Source organism: Silurus meridionalis, chromosome 19 (genome assembly GCF_014805685.1).
Source record: "Silurus meridionalis isolate SWU-2019-XX chromosome 19, ASM1480568v1, whole genome shotgun sequence".
In the NCBI taxonomy this organism is placed as follows: domain Eukaryota; kingdom Metazoa; phylum Chordata; class Actinopteri; order Siluriformes; family Siluridae; genus Silurus; species Silurus meridionalis.
The window spans coordinates 18,277,925-18,294,272 of record NC_060902.1 but is presented as its reverse complement, the minus strand read 5'-3'; the positions used below and the strand labels follow the sequence as shown (position 1 = coordinate 18,294,272).

Sequence of the window (16,348 nt, the reverse complement as noted above, 5' to 3'; positions counted from 1 at the left end):
GAGGTGTACAGGAGGAGTGATAAGGTATTATAGAGCTGTGCAGGAGCAGTGATAAGGTGTTATAGAGCTGTACAGGAGGAGTGATAAGGTGTTATAGAGCTGTACAGGAGGAGTGATGAGGTGTTATAGAGGTGTACAGGAGGAGTGATAAGGTATTATAGAGCTGTGCAGGAGCAGTGATAAGGTGTTATAGAGCTGTACAGGAGGAGTGATAAGGTGTTATAGAGCTGTACAGGAGGAGTGATGAGGTGTTATAGAGGTGTACAGGAGGAGTGATAAGGTATTATAGAGCTGTGCAGGAGCAGTGATAAGGTGTTATAGAGCTGTACAGGAGGAGTGATAAGGTGTTATAGAGCTGTACAGGAGGAGTGATGAGGTGTTATAGAGGTGTACAGGAGGAGTGTTAAGGTATTATAGAGCTGTGCAGGAGCAGTGATAAGGTGTTATAGAGCTGTACAGGAGGAGTGATAAGGTGTTATAGAGCTGTACAGGAGGAGTGGTGTTTGGCTAAGAAACAGTGGGGCGGGCAGACAGTGACAGAGGGCGGGGCAGGTGAAAGAAGAATTAAAGAGAATTGAAATGAGGCTCTGAGGCTGCAGGTGAAGCGGATCTCAGAAGAGAGGATCATGGACACGTGAAAGGACAGGAAGAGCTGAGGAGCGGTGGGAGAGCAGGAGCCAAGGAACGGACGGCATTTGTTAGAGAAGCACGCGCGTGGAAATGGACACTGCTGAGTAACTTCACCGCACTTCCGGTTTGTTTATTTACCTGTGCCGTGTGTGTGTGTGTGTGTGTGTGTGTGTGTGCGCGCTCGCGTGTGTGTGACCATGAGGCGACTCGGGGGCGCGTGCCAACTGCTGCTGCTGCTGAACTCTTGTCCTCTATGGAGCGGCGCGCGAGACACCGCACCTGGTTCAGGTGAGTCACCGAAGGGTTTAGGGGTGCGTACACACACACACACACACACACACACACACACACACACACACAAAGAGTAAATAAGAATTGGAGAAGCCTGAACAAAACAGGTTAAAGTGCAGACATCCTGAAGATTCACACCCTTAATCCAAATTCTCACTTTTTACTCCCCTGTGCACTCCTGCCCTGAACACACACACACACACACACACACACACACACACTGTGCAGAGCTCTTGCACAGTATTTAGGACATGGTTTAATAGGTGAGAAAGCAGTTTGAAGCAGCGGTACTGAAAGTGGGTCATGTGATTGAGAGAGAGAGGGAGGGAAAGAGAGAGAGAGAGAGAGAGAGGCGCGAGAAGAGAAGAGAGGGGGGGAAGAGAGGGGGGAGCGAGAGATGTGAGGGCGAGACTGAATCCGAACAGCGCCACCGTAACTCTGTCCAATTTTAGATCAGACACAGATGTTACTGCAGATCAGATCTGACCTGATTTAGAATCCGAGCATGTGTTAGCAGTGAAGTGATCTGTGTACAGAGGTGTGGTGTTTCAGATCCTACATTTTCCCACATGGTGTTATAAATGTTTGTTTAGCACCTGATGCTCATGCTGATGCTGATGCTGAAAGCCGAAAGTCTCTGAATTGTCACCAGTCACAACTGTCCCAAAATCTTTCTTCACATTTCCCAGTTTGTTAAAAGGTTAGGGTAAGAGCCCAGGAGCAGCCATCATACATCATCCCTGGTGCTCAGAGGGTTAAGGGCCTTACTCAGGGGCCCAAGAGTGCAGCTTGGCTGTGATGGTATTTTAACCCACAACCCTCTGATCAGTAACCCTGAGCTCTCTGTATCTTTGTACGACTTAATATTATGAATTATCACATTTTTTAATCTCATTCTACTTAAAATTATTTTCCTTTAGCTTCTTCTTACGCTGCGATCTCACACGTTTAATCACCACTCAATCAACACATAACGGTACAATTCTCTCTGTCTTCCTCTCTCTCTCTCTCCCTCTCTCTCTCTGTCTCTCCCACTCTCTCTTTCTCTCTCCCTCTCTTTCTCTCTCTCTCTCTCCTCTCTCTCTCTCTCTCTCTCTCTCTCTCTGCGTATGATTTTATGGCTGTAGTTGCTGAACACTATGGAGTTGTCAGGATGCGTTCCTACTTCTGGTTGCCATGGTAACTTTTATTAGTGGCTGGTGCAGCTAGCGTTTTCTCTGCGTAGTTGGGCACGCCCACAACAGACACGCCCACAACAGACACACCCACAACAGACACACCCATATCAAGTTGCTGTAAATGAAAGATGTCCAGTCGCTTTGCCGTTGCAAGTCGCTGTATGTGTGAAGTCTTTCACTGTTTCACAACAATGTAACTGTTCATCAGCTCGGCCGTGACTTCCTGTGGTTCTGCTCCATCACCAGTTCCACACACACACCCACACACACCCACACATTTCACAGATCAAATATGGTGCGTTTTTCATCTCACTTTCTCGTCTGTTGCTTACAGACGGAACGATAAAATGTTTAACATCTACACATTTCTTTATCTCTCAGTTCTATCACTTTTTATTTTTTTGCTTTTTATTTCTTCACATTGAACGTGGTACTACTTCCTAATTCAGGATCAAATCCGTCCCTCAGTTCAGAGCTTCTCAATGTGTGTTAGAGAAATTTTCCTGCATGACATCTCAGTTATGTTCAGAGCATACTGTATTAAATACTGATGACTGGAACATTGGCTGGAACTAAATTTACAAAACCTGACTTTAGACACTCATCCACCTGCTCTGTCACCCCCGTTCCTCCTTAGTCCTTAGCCGTGAAGTGATGATTGTGGATCTGAGCTCAGATGGAGCAGTGGATAATTCGGTGTGATAAACAGTAAACACCTGCAGGCACAGAGCGATGAAGACGAGCAGACGTCTGGCTGTGAGGAGGGAGTTCTTCACTCAGCGTAATTGGCTTTCCGTCTGTCTCGGTGTGCAGGACGCTACAGGAAACAGCTTCGTAATGAATTTCTCCTCCTAATATGCTGATGTTCAGGAGGAAGAAGACGATGTGATCAGAGATAATCAGGGATATCATGACGAATGCTCTGTGTTCTTTCCTCTCTCAGTCTTTGACTGTTGTGAAGCCAATGTCCTCATTCTGCTGGATTCATCCGGAAGCATCTCCTTCTACGAGTTCTCCCACATGCTCCACTTCCTGGCCAGCTTGCTCCGCCCCTTCCAAGTCGGGCGTGGCCACCTCAGAGTGGCGCTGGTGCAGGTGGCCACAGAGCCGCGAGTAGAGTTTGACTTCAATGCCCACAGCAGCCAGAATGCTTTGCAGGACGCGTTACTGGGAACACCACAGCTTCGTGGAGACACCAAGACGGAAAGTGCACTGCTATTGGCTCAGAGGTTACTGTGGCAACCGGCAGGGCAGGGAGCTCTGCACAGAGTGCTCCTGTGGATCACAGACGGGGTGGAGCCAGGGAATGTCGAAGGTCCAATAGCAGCGTTGCATAAAGAAGGTGTGTCTGTGCTGGCCGTTTCTACTGGACACACTAATTACCAGGTGTTTAGTAAAGTTGTGACTCCGCCCATCAACCAACACCTGTACTTCGTCGATCCTGATTACATGGACATCATCAGCACAGAACTGAGAGAAGCAATCACAGGTGAGAATGATCCCATAACTCTGCTCTACATGTCTAAATAAGGTACGTTTAAGAAAAGGCCACTTATAATACACTCCAGGCTCCTGGGGTTTGGGTCGTGCCCACAATGTATTGATGATGGTGTTTATGTGGACTACATAGGGAATAGGGTGAAGCCTACTAGCTACAATAACCGCTGTGTCACATCTCGTCAGTTCCATCTGCCGTGTTAAATATTTACAGTTTAAAATGAACTTTACCCTGCAAAGATCCAGAGTAGCTCTTCATTAAAACACAGACTTAGTATTCTTAGTATTATTATGAATATATTGCATGTTAATTAAAAAATAATTAAATAATCATGAAAAATGCTGGCTGGAGAAAATGTTGGTTTAGGAATTTGGGTATTTGTTGAGCACATTTGATCTACTGTGTGTTTGGTGTTTCTTGTCTGTTCTTTATTACACGCCTCAGAGCTGATCTGCACAGAGTGTCTCGACGTACGTGACGTGACATCCCATAGTGCCATGCTGCACTGGAGGCCTGTTCTGAATGATGGACGTGGCGAGTATGAGCTGCAGTACGGTCAAAAGCACTGGAGCATAGACTCACACCGGAAACTCACCCTATCACAAGAGCACACCTGGCTCGAACTGACTGACCTGCAGCCTGATACACACTACAGCGTCCGGCTCACAACACACACCCATCATACGACACACACACCCACCAGCAAGACGCTCAGCAGAGCCTTCAAAACCCTGCCAGGTGAGGAGCAGATTCTCTCTGTGTGTCCACTGAGTGTCCCAGTCTGGTTGATGGTGTACTGGAGTGCTGCATGGTGGGAATGGGCTCCTGGTCTGGTATTACTGGGTGTGAGTGCAGTATTTTTATGGACAGGTTTAAAGCTTTGCTGTGGAGAGAGTTTCCTCTGAGCAATGCAGCGTGCTCCACGTGTTCTTGTACTGCTCCTGTAATCATTTACACATTACTCTGTTCTATTATCAGTTTATTATGAGCCGTTAGAGCAAATTCAGCAGCACGGCTCCGGGAAAGGGACGAATTTAAAATAATCTAATAATGAACTGCAGAATAAGACTAATATAAACTCATACAATCATCATCATCTATCTTGCTCTAATAAAACACGATATTGATAAATCTCTGTTTTTTTCACATTGCTGTGTAGATGTGTTGCGTCCTGACATGAACGTGTTGCGTCCTGAGACAGTGACAGTGTCGGAGTCGGGTCCGGACCGGCTGCGTGTAAGCTGGACCCTGGTTCCAGGACGGGTCGATCGGTACCGGGTGGAGTTTGGGGCAATCCCACGCGGGGACGTACGCTCTATGATGTTGTCTGGGTCTCAGAGCAGCGTTTTGCTCACACAGCTTCACCCTGACACACATTACCTCATCACCATCATCGCCCTGCACTCCTCCGGCCAGGAGGGGGCGATCTCTGTCAAAGCCTGCACTCAAGAGGGTAAGAATTCTTTTTTTTCTTTTTTTTTCTTTTTTTTGGGGCAATGTATCAGCTTCCTTAGTGGTCTGAGACAGACCAAACAGAAATCATATCAACATTCCTCAGACAGCTTCATGCAGAGAGAGAGAGAGAGAGAGAGAGAGAGATTAGGAAGAGTGCATTAAAAAGAAAAGATAATAGAATAAATCTTCTGTGGCTCCAGTGAAAGGAGACGTGTTGAATTGTAATCATTGTGTTTGTTGCTTTAGTGATGAAGTTCATTCTCTCTGTATGAGATGCTGTGTGTGATGCAGCTCTGATCTTCTGCACTTCTCTAGAATACTGATGAATGGTGTTATTAAAATTAAGATTAAGAGGTGGATTGATTCCGTTAGAAATCACTGAAGCCTCGGAGGTGAAATACACGACCTCATACTGTGCTTTCTACAGTCACACAGTTTAATGTTTAATATTGACACACTTCCACAGTACCATGTTTATTTTGTTTGGAGTTTTGGTTTGACAATGAACTAAGTAAAGAAAATGCTGGACTGAAGGTCTGACGGTTTAAACACAGCGCTATGTTTTATAATAAACTGAAATTCGCTTCACCTGCATGATAATTACCTCATCATTAGCTTCAGTAGATCCTTATGGTGTCTGGTGTAGCTGTCTCAGGTGTCGTTTGTTGTATAGTAGTGTGTATAGTGTCCCCACGACAGACTGACATCATTACATTTGAACTTTTGTAACCTCACTAGTGCAGTGTATTGTTTGTGACACTGTTATTGGTGTACAGTTTTCTCAGCAGTACACGACCTTCGGCTGACCCCCATGGGCCCGGACACTCTGAAAGTGGACTGGGCGACTCAGGAGCAAGGGGCAGGACTTCAGGGTTACTGGGTGAAGTGGGAGACGAGGGAACACTCTTCATCCTCATCCTTATCATCACGGTACCTGCCTGCTCAGACGCTCTCGACCGTACTGACACACCTGAAACCCAGCACCCGGGTTTGTGTGTCTCCTGTGTACAGGACGGCGGCTGGGGAAGGGCTGTGCTGCACTGCACAATCACACACAGGTACACAACACTGAGAGACACACAGAGAGAGCATGAAGGTGTTCAGCCTGAGAGCTCAGAGCAGTGTTAGAGTGTGTGCTCACACCTGAAGCGCTCTCATACGTTCTCATACGTTCTCATACATTCTCGTACGCTTAGTTCTCTGTCCACGTTTACACTACTCACCATTCAGGTCACGTCTTTTTTATTTGAATGACCTCTCTCTCAGTAATACCGTTCTACACTCAGCTCATCTGCCCTCGTCCTCACGCTCCTCCTCGCCCTCACTCTGGCTGCTGCACATATGCTCTAAACGCTATAAAGATGTAGCAGTGGGTTAGCATTATCAGGGTGTGCTGTAGGAAGACGCCATAGTTCCTTGGTTACTGAGGCCACGCCCCCTACATGCACTTGAATCCTGAATATTAAAGTAATAAATAATAAAATGTCAATCTTGGTGAGTACTGACATAAATGACATAAATATGGCATACATTTATGCTTAAAACGTCCTTGTGCTACAAAATTATACTAAAACAAAGTAGAACATTTGTATAATTTGTTTTGTATTTGTATTGTATTAGTTTTCATGCATGTCTGCTTATGACAAAAAGATGTTAATATTTGTGTGTATATGATACAGTTTATATATAAATGTTGCCAAATTTCTAATTAATTCCCATAATTCTTGTAAATTCTCATAAATTCTTGGTAAGTTTCAACTTGAAATATTTCCAGATGAAGTTCCAGTAGAAAGTTTCCAGAAAGGGAATGTTCTGTCACTTTGCACCCCTAATCACAGACCACGATGGAGAGATGAAATGTTGCTACAGATCTTTGTTTTCCCTCAGTATTGGTTAGTGCTCAGTACACTGATTCAGCTCTAGTCCCACTGTAACACACCACACATGTGTCTCGTCCTTCTGACAGCTGCCTGAGGAACAGAGAGAAGCTTCCAGACTCCAGAGGAAGAAGAGAGCCTGGCGTTTGGTCTGCTGTGGAGGAGGAACATTTCACTGAAGGACATGATTCTGAGAGAATAGCTTTTATATTCATCAGCAGAACCCAGCGATGATAATAAATATTACTGCACATTCTTTCAGACATCCTGTCAGATTGAGTTCATTTCATCTATTTGGCTAACGTTAGCATAAAATAATGATACATGATCCAGGACTTATCAGAACATATCCTGTCAGGTTAGCTCTTCCTTCTAGCTGAATATTAGCTAGCATGAGGTAAAGGTGATTTTTATAAACATTATATCAGAATTGCTTCAGGGTTAGCTCCTGCCAGCTCACTGCTTAGCATCAGTGATGATTTACACCTTTCTTAGCTATCCTACTAGCTTCTGTTATCCAGAGGATGGCTAACATGTTAGCAGTAAACGTTTGTACATTTATGAATAGTTTTTTTAATTCACTGTCGAGTTAATTCATGTTAGCTAACTGACTAGCACTAGCAGTAGTGTATGGCCATTACTAAATTTGCCTCAAAACTCTTCAGATTAGCCTGCTGCTTAGAGTAGCACTGAAGATTTATGAATATCACTTTAGAATCCTGTCAGAAATTGAGTCAGGTTCTGTTAAATTAGCCAGATTAGCTTATTTACATTTAAAATCTTCTCAGAAATCCTGCAAATTGAGTTTATAACAGCCAGATTATAAAGTTCCCATAAAATTCATAATCATTCACTTGTGTAAGAGATCAACCGACAATCATTTATTTTCCATTTTAACCCACAGAATCAAGAGCGTGAAAAACTAGTCGCTTTCGTGGTGTTCTGGAGAACGAGACATCACATTCTATTACAGACAGAAATGCAGATTTCCACAATCCCTGCTGTAGAGCATAGAAGTGACAGAGTTCAGTTAGCGCTGTTAGCACTGTTAGCAGTGTTTGCTGGAGTTAGCTGTTGCCAGTGAGGTCATGTTGGAACAAAAGAAGAAAAATCTTGACTTTAGTTTTCAGCAGTGACTGAATAAAACTTTTTGGATCAGAGGTGGTGATGGATCAGGATCAGTCAGAGATGTGAGAGGTCAAAGTTGAACGAGTGAAATGAAATCTCTACCTCTCAGTGTGTGACGAGGTCTTCCCAACAATTTATTTAATCATTGCTTTCATTTATAGACTATCTCTCTCTCTCTCTCTCTCTCTCTCTCTCTCTCTCTCTCTCTCTCTCTCTCTCTCTCTCTCTCTCTCTCTCCCTCTCTCTCTCTCTCTCTCTCTCTCTCTCTCTCTCTCTCTCCCTCCTCTCTCTCCCTCTCTCTCTCTCTCTCCCTCTCTCTCTCTCTCTCCCCCTCTCTCTCTCTCTCTCTCCCTCTCCTCTCTCCCTCTCTCTCTCTCTCTCTCTCCCTCTCTCTCTCTCTCTCTCTCTCTCTCTCTCTCTCTCTCTCTCTCTCTCTCTCCCTCTCTCTCTCTCTCTCTCCCTCTCTCCTCTCTCCCTCTCTCTCTCTCTCTCTCTCTCTCTCCCTCTCCTCTCTCTCTCCCTCTCTCTCTCTCTCCCTCCTCTCTCTCTCCTCCTCTCTCTCTCTCTCTCTCCTCTCTCTCTCCCTCTCTCTCTCCCTCTCTCTCTCTCTCTCTCTCTCTCTCTCTCTCTCCCTCTCTCCTCTCTCTCCTCTCTCTCTCTCTCACTCTCTCTCTCTCACCCTCTCTCTCTCTCTCTCTCTCTCTCTCTCTCTCTCCCTCTCTCTCTCCTCTCTCTCTCTCTCTCTCTCTCTCTCTCTCTCTCTCTCTCTCTCTCTCTCTCTCACTCATACACACTGGATCACTTTTTCGTTGTCACTTTGCCCACACTGCACCCCAGTGGTCTCAGCACACAATTACACAAACCCTTGTACCTTCCACAGTGTATTACAGAAAATGTGTCTTTCTTTCGTCATTTCCTGCAACACGACCCCAAACTAAATGATCTCACAGAGACCATAGATCATAAAAACTTCAGATCTTATAGGATCTAAATTATTCACTGTAGATACAAGGTTTTTTTTATTGATGTGGTAATGAAGATACATCTGTGAACGCATTCAATAAAACACCTGGACGGATAAAATACATTCCTCAATATTTGTCTTAAGGGTGTACAAACTTTCCCTCTAAGCTGTGTGTATGACATTTCACTGAAGGTTAGGAACAATATGTCGGGTTGTGAATGATACGTGTTATAAGATTTGTAATAGAATTGGAATATTTGATTGGATGATTGGATGATTGTGAACTTTGTAGGTTTGAACACAAACAATTAAAGCAGACTAAAGCAGACTTTGAGACTGTGAGATGGATTGTTAGCAGGTCTTCATGTTAGGTGTTTCTTAGTGCTATTAAATAAAAGGACTGATCTGTTATACACACACACACACTCTTTTATTTGTTAAGCTTAATTTTTGACACACTATAAACTTTTTGCTTGTACGTGTGTGTTTTCTTCAAATCGATCTACTTATGTACATCCAAATCTACGCACTTCTGCAGGTGGATTATTACAAGATTATTGCAGCATCCTGTAGCTGATGTGTTGTACTGACCACTAGGGGGCGCTGTGTGATGTAACGAATGGAAAAATGCACCACTGTTGTTTGCTTCAGATTTGATTTGCTAGCTTCATTTTAAAATAATAATTCCAACAATATTAATAATCTACTCCATGGGTGCATTTCCCAGTTTGTGAAATATCTTTGGTAGCGTTCCTGGCAGTCAGTATTCACATCATAGTCACACTGTCACTTTGTCTGTGTCTCGTGTTTGTATGAGACAGTGGTACTCTCCAGCATTCTAGGCTTCTTGTCAGTGTCTCTCCTGGTGGTTCTGCAGCCTGCTCGGACGGCCAGCTCCTGCATCATGACCACGATCCTTTTGCGTAGTTTGCCATGTCCAAGTGCCACCACCATGGGGCTGAAGCCCACAAAGACAGAGGCGGAGAACTGTGAGACTGTTAGCAGGCCTTCTGTATGCGCACCACCGTCATAGTTGTAATACGTCACAGCGGCCACCTGCATCACCCAGCACACCACAAACAGAGCCACAAGCATCATGATCACCTGACCCGCCTTCCGCTCCGTCTGCACGTGAGCCGCCGAGTTCTCCAGACCCGCCGTCACCATGCGGATGTGTTTAGCCAGAGCTCGGAGCGTGGCCAAGTTAGTGCTCACCATCAGCAGCAGGGGCAGCACCTGGAGCAGGACAACATCATCAAGTGATACTGAATCCTGAACAAATCTCTACATCTTCACTAAAACACACAGTTACTTGGTGCACAAACCTCGTTGAGAGCGAGCGAGGTGGAGGCGAAGGCCGTGCCCTGCTGTTTGGACGGGAACTCCCACATGCAGCCGAGCAGAGGACGTGTGCTGCAGCTGATCACCATCACTTCTGATGTGATGTTATCGCGGACATGTCTCGTGTAGATGGCAGCAGGTAAAGAAAACAACAGGTTACCGCCCCAGACAAACGCCAGCGCCAGAATGACGTGTCTCCGGTCCCTTTGTTGCGCCATGGGCCCCATGGCTACGTGTTTTCGTGTCAGCGTGGTGTAATGAAAGATGCTAAGTGCCAGTGTGGCCCAGCTGCCCACAGAGCGCCACCACACCCACAGCAGCATGAATAATCTGCACCAGTTTGTCTCCAGAGACACTTCCAGGCCCAGGTCTGAGATGAAGATGGGCACGGTGCGGAACAGCGACGTCAGCAGGTTAGCTAGTGACAGATTGAGCAGGATCAGGTCGGATGGAGGCATGTGATGGGCGTGATTCTCCACGGTGCACAGTACCACCTGAGTAAAGGGAGAGACAGAAATGCTAATCACTTCAAATATTTTACGTTTATTGTGTAAGTTTATACAAATTATTATAATTTAACCATGTTTCAGAAAAACCCTGAAATCTCTAGAGTGCACACATTCCTGTAGCTCTAGAATAATAATAATAATAATAGTGAACTGTGTGTGTTTTTACATGCACTGTCTCTAAAGAAGACTTTGTGTTGAGGACAGAATCGGGCTAAAATCAGATCTGTGTTTATGGACCAGTGTCAGGAGTGTCAGGGCTGATGTTAGGGTTCCTCACACTGAGCTGTATAGGGAACATGAGCACAATGCTTTTCCCCAAACCATCTACACTCACTAAGCACAGAAAGTCCTCATTTGTGTTCTAGTTCTGCTTCCCAACACTATATAAGTTCATATGCTTATGATGGGCCACTTTCAAGCCGACTCAAGAACACAGACCGGAACCGGTCATCTGCCATACACCTCAACACTAATGTTTTTCTGTGTCTAAATATCAGCCCCACACTCACAAACTATTTCAACAGGTCAATCTGAACACTGCGACACGTTGTATGTTTACTGTAACTGCAAGTGTCAGCTACACTCTAAAAATAATATACGTGACCCCGGGGTCCATAGCTAGTGTCCATGGTTTTCCTCTTACCGTGTAGATGACCATGATATTCCCCAGAATTCCAGAGAAGACCAGGATGCCGAACAGGACAGCATCCAAGATGAGCAGTTCAGCCATGGTTTCCTCCTAGTCTGCTTCTAACCTGCTGATCTCTCTTTCAGTGTACATTATGTCCATCATGTGTGTGTGTGTGTGTGTGTGTGTGTGTGTGTGTGTGTGTGTCACTACCTCTGACATCCATCCTGATACATCATTTTTTCCTTTTATGCAAAACCACCCAAGCACATAGATACGTACAAACACACACACACACACACACACACACACACACACACAATAACCCACAACCCTCAGCAGTAACAGTGCTGACCGGCACACAATTCAAGGCTAATTTAACATTAGCATCAGTGGCTAAGCAACTATAACCTGGTCTGCTTTCCCAGCAGGGTCATGGAGCTCAGAGCCCAACAGGACAATGATGAGACACACACAATGCTTTAACGTCACTGTAGATGCTCTGCATGAATGTTTCCTGGTTAGAGGCTGTGCATTATTTTCATATGGTGACACAGAATGTAGTTTTAGCGGTTACATGATTGACAGGTGATGTGTGTATCGTTTCTATAGTTACATCTCATTGACAGAGACTCATACGGTGGATGCTGTACTTTGACTAAGACCAATAATACACACATTTATATCATACAGTGTTTATGAGAGTCCAGAGTGTATCATTCATGTGGTAATTATGATTTTTCATTGGCTGGATGGCAAACTCTGTGTGTGTGTGTGTGTGTGTGTGTGTGTGTGTGTGTGTGTGTGTGTGTTTATACCCATGGGCCTTATTACACTGACTGAACATGTTGGAGTTATTAGAAAGAACGCTGACACACGTAGAGTCTGAGCAGTGTGAGAAGTGTGTGGAACTGTGGGTGTGTTTGTTTTACTTGTGTATTTCTTCACAGTAATGATGATTAAACTTCTGGTGTAGTAGCAGAATTCCTGCTTTCTCTAGAAATAGTGAGTAAATAAATGTCAGTGATGTGAAATGTGTGTGTGTGTGTGTGTGTGTGTGTGTGTGTGTGTGTGTGTGTGTGTTTATTGTTAGGGTTTATCATTAGTAAGCGCTTTATCCTGGTGCTGATACTGGTCGTGGTGGTGGATCTGGAGTCTGTAACAGGAACACTGGGTGTGAGGTGGGAACTGTCTCTGTCTCAGCCATTACACTCTAATGTTCTTACCCTCATGTAATAGTTTTGGTTTCTGTGTGTGGAAAGTTCTGGAATTAAGAGCTCTGATGTAAATTTAGGTTTAGTACAGACTTGTGGACAAACACATGTTTAGAAGCTCATTGAAATATTTGACAAACATTCTACTTTTTACTATATATTTAAAATGTGTGCTATAATTAGAAAGGAAAAGGTTGTAATGAGAGTAAGAGAAGGTAACATGCGGGAACTGATCATGAAGCCGTGTTTATTCTTCCTGGTCCACATTTCTGTACGGTTCGGTTCGGTTCGGGTTGTGATGCAGTTCTGCTGTCAACCACTAGATGGCGACGCAGACTGACAGCAGGAGCAGCAGCACGCGCAGCGGCGTCCTCCATATAAACACTGCTCATCACCCATTTAAAGAGCAGATCGTCCAGGATCGTCCGTGTAGCCTCCATCGTTATCCTTCATCTCCTCCTTCTTCTCCTTTTTCACCTTCTTCTTCTTTTTCTCCTGAACTTGAATGATGGATGAAGCAGGCTGCTGGAGGAAGTCAGTGAAGGAGAGGTGAGGAGGAGAAGCGCAACATCATGATGGTTACCCGAGATCAGAGAGAGACCCTTGACGTCATCACGTCACTCACCTATATTCTGTAGGACAGCCGTCACGATCCAGAGGAAGAGAGAGGGGGAGAAAAGGATCACAGGATGGTGTCTGCTTCATCTGCATCACGTAAGCAGTGCTGCTGTAGTTGAAGAAGCTCTTGCATGGAGAGAAACGCAGCTGGTGTAAATCAAACGTGTGACTGCTTCACCTCTTCGTTCATGCTTCTCTCTACTGACTGAGGTCTGAGGAAATCAGGAAAAGGTGAATTTATTTCATCATTTCTGTAAGATGTGAGCTGTTGTGATGTGATGTTATGGGCTGCGACGTTCCTCTCTTGGTTCCTCCCTCTGTGACCGTGCCATCTGCCTTTGCCGTGATGCACACACAGACACAATAAGGTACACAAATCGAATAATCTCATCACCAGAGGGAAATGAGGAGGCACCGGAGTTCGCTGCTCATCTCGTGCGTGTTAGTGCTGCTCTGCTGCTGGACCAGAGCGAGCGCCTGGCCGACCCATGACGTCAGGAGTAATCACACTGACAGCATAATAAACGTGGCGGTGTGGCAGCCGGGCAGAAGACGAGACGCCGAGGTTGCGCCGAAGCAGCAAGAAAACGGAACCGAGTGGATCAGCGGCGGCGACGACTCACTCAGAGAAGGTAACGTGTGCGCGTACCGCGTGCTGGAGAGAGGCGACGACGGCCGGCTGTGTTTTCGACATGGTGGAGTTAACTTCACCTGTCCCAGCAGCACCTGCAGGCAGGTGAGATCACCTGGAGGTCAGCTTCTCGCCAACCTGCTCTCCAACAGCACTGTGCTGCTCCAGTGGACTTACCCTATGGTTCAGGATAAATCAGGACGCACACGAGTGAACTCAGAGATCTCCACAAAACCTTCTACTGGGTCTCTGTTTGCCCCACCAAAAAGCCCCGGCTTGGGCGAGCAGGAGCCTCTGGGGGGCTTCAGGATGAAGTGCTGGTGGAACGGGAGCTACACTCAGTTCGAGTGTGCGAGTGTGCACCTGGCCGGCGGCTGCAGGGACTATCTACTGAGCGAGCTCCACGAGAACGTGCCCTACCGCATCTGCCTTCAGCTGGCGGTTTGGGACGGGCCCGGCGAGTGTGTAGAGTTCAGCGTGTCGCCCACGGGCATGCAGGACATCGTGATCGCCATGATGACGGTGGGCGGAGCTATCTGCGTGATGCTCGTCATCATCTGCCTGCTGGTGGCCTACATAACGGAGAACATCATGAGTCCTAACGGGCAGCACACATTTACCGCTCAGCAGCACTCTCGCCGCTCACACAACACATACCTCTGAACACACACACACACACACACACACACACACACACAGATGAGACCGTGATTTCTTCAGGTAGGACATGTTCCTGAATCGACATTCCTCATAACATTCCTCATAATTAAAGCCCTCTGATGTCATCGGCTTTTTCCTCCCAGGAAAACGAACTCACCTGATTTGTTGTCGCTTCCTGAGCTAAAGTTCAACCCAGTGTAAATAATATTCACTTCATCGTCCCACACTGTTTACTTTTAAATCACAGCTTCACCGCACGCTGATGACATCACAGAGCGGGTGGGGGGTCTTTTCAACATGACAATCATCTCTTTTTACCTTTACCCCTTACCACACACCCTCATATAGATCTGTCATCTACAACCTCTTTACCAGCCTCTTACACACACACACACACACACACACACACACACACACACACACACACATACACACATACACTATCTCTGTAAACATCTGGCAACACCTACAACAAAAGACACATCTCACAACTCACTTTAGTTTGGTATTCTGTGTTTTCTTTTCATCTTGAAGCAAAAAAATCCCACAGAACCTCGGTTCTGATCCGATCAGATTTCAGGTATCATGGTGTGTGTATACGAACACATACCGTACAGAAAAGCAAATAAAACAAGACTTACGAGTCTTGACACAAACGTTCCCCTGTCCTTTGTTGCGCCCCCTACCTGTGACCGTATGACTGACCTTTACCACTGAACTGTGCACATTAGCAAAACTAGATTAGCCGTGTAGATGTTCAAGCACGTGATAACAGTAAACGGTTTTAAGAATAGGGTTATAAATTAAATATAGATTATAATGTGAAGGTGAAGTGAAGGGTGTTATTACTGACAGTTTAAAAGAAGAGTTAGGTTGAAAATGCTTGTGTGGCCAATACATCCTGCATCTTTCTGCTTTCACCTTGATTATATTTCCAACCTAAACTTCTCAACAGTTTAAAGTGTAGATGATTTTATTCCCATGCAGATACATGATCATAATTAGTTAGTTATCAGGCTGCATGGTGAAAGCTGACAGGAAAATGATCGAATGCTAACGAGTGAAGCACCTGAACTGTTTTCTCCGTGTTTTTCTCCTGTATGCAATGCGGTTTTATTTCTGTAGGAGTTTACAGTAATACGGTCGGCTAACACACGCCATCACTGTGGTGGCTACAATAAGATTTAATGCCTTACGAAGTGAATAATATTTCGTTATTCTGACGCAGACTGCTGGAGCAATCTAATACTGTGCTCAATTTTCTCTGTTACACAATAAAAAATTAACCTTATTTACAAATCTGTGTTTTTGTGTGAAATTATAAATCATGCCATGCTTATTATGGTTATATAGTTTATCGCCGGTATTGTTTTTATACTGAATAAAAACCAGAACCTTTAAAGATAGGATTAAATCAGTTACATCCCAAAGGAATGATGAAGCACAAGACTGATCAGTCTGGAAATGTGCATGCTAAGCTATCTAGCTATATAATTAGCTACTGTTAATAATATCTAATTAATGAGCAGTATATTAACAGGTTTGTCTGCTGAATAATAATATAGCGCAGTAGTTATAGCATGCTAGCTAGCTGGCGATGCGATACTGAGGATCGCAGGACTGCGTGGGTGGAGTCTAATTTGCATAATCTTGCATATTCATATAAGTTTGGTAATTTTAATGGTAGTGAAAAAGCAGAGATCTCGTGTTCAGCACCACTGGAGAC

The 16,348-nt window shown here is 45.1% G+C and overlaps 4 protein-coding genes across 4 annotated transcripts in view; 3 read left to right on the top strand and 1 right to left on the bottom strand.

Moving 5' to 3' along the window:
• Positions 1–16,348, top strand: part of tmem240b (transmembrane protein 240b) — a 38,453-nt gene that overhangs the window by 2,795 nt on the left and 19,310 nt on the right. The window lies entirely within an intron of this gene.
• On the top strand, positions 567–7,192 carry vwa1 (von Willebrand factor A domain containing 1). Its single transcript, XM_046875760.1, has 6 exons — positions 567–918; positions 3,043–3,588; positions 4,042–4,335; positions 4,757–5,050; positions 5,829–6,110; positions 7,019–7,192. Exons 1-6 carry the CDS (start codon positions 828–830, stop codon positions 7,024–7,026), a joined length of 1,515 nt encoding a protein of 504 aa, XP_046731716.1. The 5' UTR covers positions 567–827; the 3' UTR covers positions 7,027–7,192.
• On the bottom strand, positions 8,744–11,677 carry LOC124402621 (olfactory receptor class A-like protein 4). Its single transcript, XM_046875761.1, has 3 exons — positions 11,515–11,677; positions 10,347–10,856; positions 8,744–10,257 (listed from the first exon to the last, which is right to left on the bottom strand). Exons 1-3 carry the CDS (start codon positions 11,599–11,601, stop codon positions 9,808–9,810), a joined length of 1,047 nt encoding a protein of 348 aa, XP_046731717.1. The 5' UTR covers positions 11,602–11,677; the 3' UTR covers positions 8,744–9,807.
• On the top strand, positions 12,838–15,913 carry fndc10 (fibronectin type III domain containing 10). Its single transcript, XM_046875764.1, has one exon. It carries the CDS (start codon positions 13,735–13,737, stop codon positions 14,623–14,625), a length of 891 nt encoding a protein of 296 aa, XP_046731720.1. The 5' UTR covers positions 12,838–13,734; the 3' UTR covers positions 14,626–15,913.